The sequence below is a fragment of the Penaeus chinensis genome, chromosome 39, assembly GCF_019202785.1.
Source record: "Penaeus chinensis breed Huanghai No. 1 chromosome 39, ASM1920278v2, whole genome shotgun sequence".
In the NCBI taxonomy this organism is placed as follows: domain Eukaryota; kingdom Metazoa; phylum Arthropoda; class Malacostraca; order Decapoda; family Penaeidae; genus Penaeus; species Penaeus chinensis.
This window is the reverse complement of record NC_061857.1, coordinates 23,113,242-23,122,811: the sequence shown is the minus strand read 5'-3', so window position 1 is coordinate 23,122,811 and position 9,570 is coordinate 23,113,242. Positions and strand designations below refer to the sequence as shown.

General features: G+C 48.9%; 1 protein-coding gene across 1 annotated transcript in view; it reads left to right on the top strand.

Annotated features, from left to right (window-relative positions):
- The first annotated feature begins 2,777 nt into the window (after positions 1-2,777).
- LOC125046515 overlaps positions 2,778-9,570 on the top strand; it is a 42,793-nt gene continuing 36,000 nt past the window's right edge. The window contains exons 1-4 of the mRNA XM_047644293.1: positions 2,778-2,795; positions 3,607-3,766; positions 8,269-8,349; positions 9,095-9,147. Coding sequence (XP_047500249.1) covers positions 2,778-2,795; positions 3,607-3,766; positions 8,269-8,349; positions 9,095-9,147 — 312 coding nt within the window. The remainder of the gene's footprint in view (positions 2,796-3,606; positions 3,767-8,268; positions 8,350-9,094; positions 9,148-9,570) is intronic.

Sequence of the window (9,570 nt, the reverse complement as noted above, 5' to 3'; positions counted from 1 at the left end):
ATGATAATAATAATAGTAATAATAGTAATAATAATAATAACAATAATAATAATAATAGCAATAATAATAATAATAATAATAATAATAATAATAATAATAATAATAGCAATAATAATAATAATGATAATAATAATGATGATGATGATGATGATGATGATGATGATGATAATAACAATGATAATAAAATAATAACAATAATATTAACAACACCACCACTCATCATAATAGAACATCAGCACCAGTAGTACCAAGATAAACACTAAAATAATAGCAAAATAAAATATCAGACAAGACAACAGCACGAAAAGGAAAACTACAAAAAAAATAATAAAAAACTAAACACAGCCAACCAAACACAAATAGAAAAAACCCCAAACGCAAAAAAAAAAAAAAAAAGGAAGAGGAAAGAGAGGGTTGCAAAGATAGATAAAAAAGTCGAATATCCCCGTAATGGCCGGGGAGCGAGGGATAATAATATGTAAACACAGCATAACAAGGCGCGCTCGGTTGCCTCCGCCGCCGACGAAACGAACGAACTCCTTCTGTCGCGCCGCCGGCAGGAGGATCCGATACAGACACGATATCCAACCCTTTTTTATTTCGCCTTCCTCTAACTCGCTTTTATTTTTCTGTTCTTCTTTCGCTTTTATTGACTTCTTCCGTCTCTTTTATTTTCTCCTTCCAACTCCTTTTTTATTAATTTTTCCTCCTACTCTTTTACTTTTTGTTTTCTTCCAACTCACTTATTTTTTCAACCCTTTCATTTTTTTTCCTTTTTACACATCTCTTTTATTTTGTTTCCTTCCAACCCCTTTATTCTTGTTTACTTCCGTCTCTCCCTTACTCTGTTATGTTCCCTCTTTCTCCTTATTTCCTATTCTTTCTGGTCCCTTCATTGCATTGTTCTTTGTGCGTCTCTATCTTTGCTTCTGTTTTCACGGCACTAAGATATTCAACTCTCATTTGTTTTCTCCCTCTCCCCCTCTTTATTCCTCCTTCGTTCTCTCACTGGCGAAGGAGTCACCTTGCATGACGTAATTCTGAACAATTGCAGCTACAATCCTGAAGGGATACATATCTGATAATAATGTGTGTGTGTGTGTGTGTGTGTGTGTGTGTGAGAGAGAGAGAGAGAGAGAGAGAGAGAGAGAGAGAGAGAGAGAGAGAGAGAGAGAGAGAGAGAGAGAGAGAGAGAGAGAGAGAAAGAGAGAGAGAAAGAGAGAGAGAAAGAGAGAGAGAAAGAGAGAGAGAAAGAGAGAGAAAGAGAGAGAAAGAGAGAGAAAGAGAGAGAGAGAGAGAGAGAGAGAGAGAGAGAGAGAGAGAGAGAGAGAGAGAGAGAGAGAGAGAGAGAGAGAGAGAGAGAGAGAGAGAGAGAGAAAGAGAGGGGTGGGGGAGGGAGGGTGAGAGTGAGGGGGGGGGGAAGAAAAACAAACCCAAGAAACAGACACAGGAACAAAGCCAAGAAAAAACACACAAAAAAGAGAGAGAAAAGAAAGCAAATCCAGCCCCTCCCACAATCACAAGCCAACCTCGGAAAGAGGAGGAACGCGAGAGAGAGGAAAATAACGGCGAGGAGCGGGAACGGGCGGCGGGAACGGGCGGCGGGCGGCGGGCGCGCGGCCTCCGGAGTGGGAGGGCGGCCGAGCAAGAGAAGCCGCCAATATGTGCGCAATGTTTACGATCTTGAGGAGAGAGAATCCGCGAGAGAGGAACTCGGGCGGCGCCGGTGCCAACACACACACAAGGTAAGTCGAGCGGGCCATCGGCGTGGCACTGTGCCCAAGGTGCCCAGGCCTCGCTGCCGCCGCCGTCGCCGCACTTGCTTACTCATGCCATCCGCTACCATAGACCAGCGCCCGACCCGTAATGCTTTCTTCAACCTTTCCATCCCTTCTTTATCTCTTTCTCTTTCTCTATATTCGCGTTCGTTTCTGCTCGGCGCTCCCTCTACATTCTCCCTCAGCGATCAGTTGTGACTGTCTGTCTGTCTGCGCCCCAGCCCCTCTGCCATTGCATGTCTGTATGTCTTTCTACCTATCTTCTTATCCGTCTGTCTCCCTCCCTCCTTCTCCCTCCTTCCTTCCCATACCCCTCAATATCCACATCCCGCCGAGTTCCACGAAGAACCCTAAAATGAAAACACTCCCAGGGACGATTCGGGAAAACGAGGAGAATTACACCTCATGAAAATAGACACACACATACACACATACACACACACACACACACACAAACACACACATGCACACACACACAAATAAAATAAATAAACGAATAAATAAATGAATAAATCAACTAAATAAAAAGCCACACGAAGAGAAGAGACGGTGAAGTGGCTGGCGATGAGCTCCCCGTAGACGCGAAAGTCGCCGCCACCAATTACAGACTACAGTGTCTATGACGTCACAACACTGTCGAGGGAGAAAGAGGGAGGTGAGGGAATACAAGGAAGAAATAAGGGAGATAACGTGCAGGATGCAGGAAGTCAAAGGGTGGAGGAAGGGTGGCAAGAGGAACAGGAGAAGAGGAGGAGGAGGAGAGAAAAAAAGAAGAGATGGGAGAGGTGAGAGAATGTAATGGTTGAGTTAGAATGGAAGAGGAAGGAGAAGGAAAACGAAGGAGGCTGCAGTGTTGTCGGTAGCGGGAGTAACAGTAGGAATAGGAATAGGAATAGGAATAGGAATAGGAGTAGGAAGAAGAGGAGGAGGAGGAGGAGGAGGAGGAGGAGGAGGAGGAGGAGGAGGAGGAGGAGGAGGAGAGGGGGAAAGGAAGACGTGATGGTGGAGCGGGGGAGGGTCAGTCACCCTCCCACACCTCTTTCAGGCCTCCCCGAGTCACCGCTGCCGCCACCATAGCAGAATAAATCAAATTCAATTTATTCATCATCTGGTTCGTTTTATTCCCAAGGACACTTGCCGCACTTTCCAAGAAACGCAGAAACTTCCCATACACTGTCTCCTCCCCTCTCTTTCTTCCCTATCCTCTCATGTCTCTCTTTCTTCCCAATTCTCCCAATTCTCTCATTTCTCTCTCTCTCTCACCCCCACTCACACTCTCACGCACTCACTGTCTCTCCCCGTACACATACACCCACACACACGCACACCCACGCAGAGGGCACCGAAGACGACGAGTAATTGTGTCTGCTGGGCGTGGGTACGACTGAAGTTCCCATCACGTGGATATCATGAGGACGGAACAGGGCACGAAAAACGAGGGAGAAAGAGAGCAGGGAGGAGGGAGGAGAAGGGAGAGGGGGTGGAGGAGGAGGGAGGAGGAGGGAGGAGGAGGGAGGAGAAGGGAGAGGGGGTGGAGAAGGAGAAAGGAGATGGGGTGGGAGATGAGAATGGAGAGAAGGGAGAGGAAGATGGTGGGGAGAGCGAGAGAGGGAGAAAGAAGGAGAAGAGGAGAAAGAAAAAATGGGGAGGTGGGGAGGCAGAAAGACAACAGAAAGAGGAAGAGAAAGCAAAGGAGGAAGAGATGGGGAACGAAAGAGAAATGAAGAAAGAGTGAGAATGAATCCCGGCATACCTAAGCACCACTACACGGTGCCAAAGTAAACACGTGCAGAAGCGACAGAGGCGACAGCAGCAGCCGTAAAAACAGCAAATTCAGCAACAGCAACAGCGGGAACAGCAGCATAAACAGCACCACCAGGAGTCATTACAGCAGCATCGGGACCCCGCCATGCCCAGTACCCAGACGAAGTACAGCTGCCGTTCCCTTGGGGAGCAAAACACAACCGGCCTCGAAGAGGGCAAGATAGGTAGGTAGCGGGCGACTTCTTACACCGACACACAGACCGACAGACCCACCGACCAGCCGACCGACCGACCGACCGACACGGCGTTCCCGCTCGCCAAGAATGTCACGTCCCGAGAGATTATCAAGGGGGGAAAAAGAGGGAGAGAGACCCGACGACTTCGCATAGTAGGGAGTGTACGCCGGTATCCATGGACGATGTGGCGGGGGAGGAGGGGGTGGAAGGAGGGGGATGGGGGTGGAAGGAGGGGGATGGGGATGGAAGGAGGGGGATGGGGATGGAAGGAGGGGGAGGGGGATGGAAGGAGGGGAAAGGGAGAATGGAGATAGGGTATAGGAGAAGAGACGGAAGGGAGAAAGGAGGAAGCGAGGAATGGAGAGGAGGGGAAAGGGAGAATGGAGATAGGGGAGGGGAAGGGAGGGAGATAGGAGAAAGGAGAGGGGATAGCGGAAGGGAATCGAGGGAAAAAAGGAGAGGGGAGAGGGAAAGGGACAGGGAGAAAGAAGGGAATGTGGGTTAGCAGAGAAAAAAAGGAGGGCATGAGAATATAGAGAAGACGAAACACAAGAGGAGGAGGAGGAGGAGGAGGAGGAGGAGGAGGAGGAGGAGGACGAGAGGGCGGAGGGAGAAGAGGAGAGCTCTGAGGGACGTCTGCAACAGGATTGTATGTAAACGTTATGTGCTTTGCTTTGCATATTGAAATATGAGGGCGAGTGTGTGGCGGAGACAGATATAAAGATAGATAGAGATACAAGTGGACACTAGCAATTCCATATTCATGCAGTGCTTAGACAGACTATGTTTCAGGCTCCCGAACCAAAAAATGATAATTCGACTGGACAAAACGGGCATATAAATCTTTATCTTATCTTCGCTTCTTTTCTCTTCTCTTCTCAATTTTATGACATGATCATCAGTGGTTTCTCGATATGGTAAATATTTTACACTTAATAGAAGGAGAGAGTAAGGGGAAATTTGGCCCGACCTAAACAAACTTTCTGAAGCGTGAGAAGGAGAGAAGGGTAGAGAACGAAAAAATAGGAGGAGGCGAGGAGGAGGAGGAGAAGGGGGATAAGGAGGAGAAGGGGGAGGTGGTGGAAGAAGAAGAAAAAGAAGAGGAGGAAGAAGAAGAAGAAGAAGATGAAGAAGAAGATAAAGATGAAGCTGAAGAAGAAGAAGAAGAAAGAAGGAGGAGGCAGATGCGGGAGATGGAGGAGGAGAATATGAATTTCGCCTTCGACAAGTTTATTGAGACAAGCGGTTACATCTCAAAAGGATGAAGTAATGTATGTTATCCTCACCCACAAGAAGCGACTGAGCCAAGGTGACTGAATGCAGTAGCTTTCGGATGCCCGTCTTGAAACTTGTCTACGAGGACGTATGAATGAATGGATGGATGAATGAAGCACATTAGTCAACTCGTTTGCCTGAGAATGATGCCGAGGAAGAGGAATTCAGTGTGTGTGTGTGTGTGTGTGTGTGTGTGTGTGTGTGTGTGTGTGTGTGTGTGTGTGTGTGTGTGTGTGTGTGTGTGTGTGTGTGCGCGCGCGCGTGCCCGTCCTTACCATAGAATATATTCCTATGAGAGAACAATCTAACCATAAAATCGACTCACTTCAAGTGTTTCTGGATTACTTCCTGGTTCCACAACACAGTGTATAGAGAGGTGCCATGAGGTAATACACAACGTTTCCTTTTATAGCGAAAAGAGGTTACCATATGAAAAACAGGTGTTCATTCCCTCGCATGTGCTTAGCATATACACCAACCGATACAAAGATTACAAAAGCTGAAGCGAGTCTCCCTCTTTCCCCCCGTAACACGTTCTCCACATCCACCTCCACCTCCACCTCTTCCCCCACCTCCACCTCCCTCCCCATCCCCCAAACCTCCCGATGGGCGCTAATCAACCCGCCATCCATCTGCACCCATCATCACGCCCACATGTATGGGGCAAGACAACGATAGACGTCACATCGCACCTCGACCCGCCCTGTCATGCACGTCCTGTCGCCGCCGCCTCCCCACGCCCGCACGCCCGTCCCTCAATCATCTCGGGCCGATTTCTTTTCTCAGGCCGTGGGCGGATGTGCGCCTCGTCGGTGAGAAGGATTTACCAATCATCCTTATCTGCTATTTACACATTGTCCACTATTTCGTTTATTTCACCCACAACTGTACCCATTTTACCCATCATTTTATCTACTTTATCCACCATCTACCATCATCATCATTTATCCATCATCTACCATCTCCCGTCCGTTTCATCCGCCACAGCACACATCAGCGATCCACCCCACGCAAGTAAACACAAAAACAAATCAGTAAACAAAACACCCAGCCCAGCACTGCCGCGATGACGATCACGCAATTCAATTCAGGCGGCAATTAAGTCGAAAAGAAATCACTGCCGCGATAACGATCAGACGCCGACGCAAAACGGACGAGCGGCTGCCTCAAGAAGGGTCACTTTCGCTCGCGTTCCCGCCGCCTGCCTCCGCCTTCAAACTGCACTTGTATAATGGCGTTGTATTTACTATACATTCGATTGATTTTTAAGAGAGAGTATAGTATACTCGGCTTATGGGGAAATAATACCAATTGCATTGAAAATCAAAATGAGCATATTACATTGCAATCTTGGTATCTCCGAGAATATTACATACTGACATGACTACAGTACACAGTATAACTTCAGACTAATAACAAAGTGGGTAATATTATTGCAACCATTACTATAATTCTTCTTCTTATATTATCAGCATTATAATTATCTATATTATTTTGCTTCTATCCTATCATTATCATCATCACCGTGCCAGAGGCTAAATGAAACACTCATGTAGAACTATTTCGTAAATCTTGTGTCAAATCAAAAATATGGACAAAGGGAAATTCAAACTGTATCAATTACAGTGTGCAACGAAAACATTACCTGAGCTACTTCATTTCCATATATTTAATAAAAATACTTGCCATTTTTAAAAAATTAAATTCGTAGTGCAGAAAAAAAAGAAAAATAATTGTAATGACATCATGATGATAATGATGGTAATAACAACAGCCTAATCTTACATACTATTTTGTCTTTATCACAAATCTTGAAAATAACTGAGAAGCTAATACAAGAAAAGCAGGTGCTCCCCAACTTAAGAAACACACTTCGGCCACTTTTGAAACGTGCATTCTTCATCATATCAGATCGAGTGCATCTGCTCTACTGGCATTCGTTGCTCTGTTACACTAATGATCTACTGCAAAAAGTATACCCTTTATTGACATTTTTCATATGATAAGAGGTAATATTGAGCCTTCCATTATTTATAAATCATTTCCTGTCCAATGACCTATAAGGCATTGAATATGCTCAAATATCTACATCAGTGCTCAATATCCTTTTTTTCGTAAATACCTCCTCCTCCTCCTCCTCCTCCTCCTCCTCCTCCTCCTCCTCCTCCTCCTCCTCCTCCTCCTCCTCCTCCTCCTCCTCCTCCTCCTCCTCCTCCTCCTCCTCCTCCTCCTCCTCCTCCTCCTCCTCCTCCTCCTCCTCCTCCTCCTCCTCCTCCTCCTCCTCCTCCTCCTCCTCCTCCTCCTCCTCCTCCTCCTCCTCCTCCTCCTCCTCCTCCTCCTCCTCCTCCTCCTCCTCCTCCTCCTCCTCCTCCTTCCTCTCCCTTTTAAACTAACATCCCCAACATATTCTCTTCCTCACGCCCACACCAACGCTCGACGCCCTCGGGAATAGCTCGTCACACAAAACGCCTTGTGACTTGTACCTCTTGCATTTAAACGGATGGATGTCTGTTAAATCGATATATAATCAAAGGAAAACGTCGCTGTCGCTTTGAAGAAATACTTTCGCTGTTTTTTTTTTTCCTTACTTCCTTCCTTTTATCTCCTCATTTTCCTCGTCTTCCTCTTGCTTCGCTCTTCTTTCATCTTCTCTCCCTTCACTATATCCTTCTTAATTGTTAAATCCCCTTTTTTTCTTCTTTCTCTTCATCCTTCTCCTCCTCTTCTTTTAACATGCATCCTTCTCCTCTCCCTTTCCCATACCCCACCTCCTGATTCCCCTTACTCTTTACTCCCTCCCCCTCCTTTCGACCCCCCTCCCGCTTGCCAATTCCCCAACCAATATAAGAAACTCTTCTTCTTCTCCTCTCCTCTCCTCTCCTCTCCTCCTCCTCCTCCTCCTCCTCCTCCTTCTCCTCCTCCTCCTCCTCCTCCTCCTCCTCCTCCTCCTCCTCCTCCTCCTCCTCCTCCTCCTCCTCCTCCTCCTCCTCCTCCTCCTCCTCCTCCTCCTCCTCCTCTGCCCTTCCCCCCTCCTCCTCTGCCCTTGCCCCCTCCTCTCCTCTCCCTCTCCCCCTCTCGCTCCCCCCTTCCCCCCATCGCCCCATCTTCCCTTCGGCAACAGCGGGAAGAACCTCATTTTTTCCCTCTCCTTCCGCCGATACTTAAAGGCGATCGGTCACTCAAACATCGCGTGTGTGACGTCCTTCTCGACACAGAGGAGTCGGCGGCGGCGGCGGCGGAGGCGGAGGCGGCGGTGGTACGAGGCCCGCGCGATACGCCGCCCCTTGACAAAAGCGGTAAGCAGGTTGCCTCGACTGAATAAAAGATGAGGGACGACGTGTGTACAAATAAAAATACATACATTCACGCACCGCCAAACATCTTCCAGGGTCGTACTCCTCCTTCCCCTCCCTCTTCCCTCCCCCCCGTAAGGCTCCCTGTTATCCCTGCCTATGCCCCCTTCCCCCTTCCTCCCTCTTTCTCTCTCTGACATCCCTCCCGCTACCCAATCCTTGTCTCCCCAGCATCTCCCCGACATCCCCTACCCCCTCTCTCCTCCCCCTGAAGCTCCCCGATATCCCCGCCCCTTGCCCTTCCCCCCCTCCCCCGCCGCCGACCCCTCCGAACATATTGGACAGGGGAACAAGCATGTCCTACAGCCCGCGACACCCTTGTCCCGCCACGCCTCGAGCTCGCGTAAAGAGTGAGGAACACGTGTCTTACACCTTGGGGGACAAGCACGGAACAAATATCCTTCGCCGCCGATGCCGCCGCTGCTGCTTCCCCTCTCCCCCGCCTTCGCTTCTTCTCCCCTTCTCTCTCCTCGCTTCGTTTTCCTTCCCCATTCCCATCTCTTGCCGCTCCTCCCTTCTACGAATCCCCCCCAATCCCCCTCTCTTCCCTTTCCTTTTCCTCCACCAGTCCCCCTCACCTCTCTTGCTTCCTCTCCGACCGCCTTCTTCCCCTTCCCTCCCCCCCTCCTTCCCCGAAAACACAAGTCCTAAAGAGCGCCTTCGACATGCCCCACCCCCCCACCCCCAGGCACCTCAAAGGCCCCTCGTGGACTGAGGGCGGAGGAGCGGCCGCAGACACACGTGCGCCGCCGGGAGGGAGAACTCTCGCGGGGCTCTCGTCTCTCGCAGAATACCTTAGACCCCCCTTGCAACTGTTTCCCCCCTATACGCACACACACGCACGCACACACACACACACACACACACACACACACACACACACACACACACACACACACACACACACACACACACACACACACACACACACACGCATATGCACAAAGACAAGGCGAGTGATTACGATGATAGCAATGATGATGAGGAAGAGGTGGTGGAGGAGGTGGAGGAGTGAAGGAAGGTGGTGTAGGATGTGGAGGAAACGGAGAAGGATTGGAGTAGAAATAAAGATAGTGACGATAGAAGTGGACGAGGAAGGATGAGGAAGATGAAATTGAGGGAAAGAAAAGGGGGAAGGATGGGGAGGGAGGGAGGGAGAAGGAA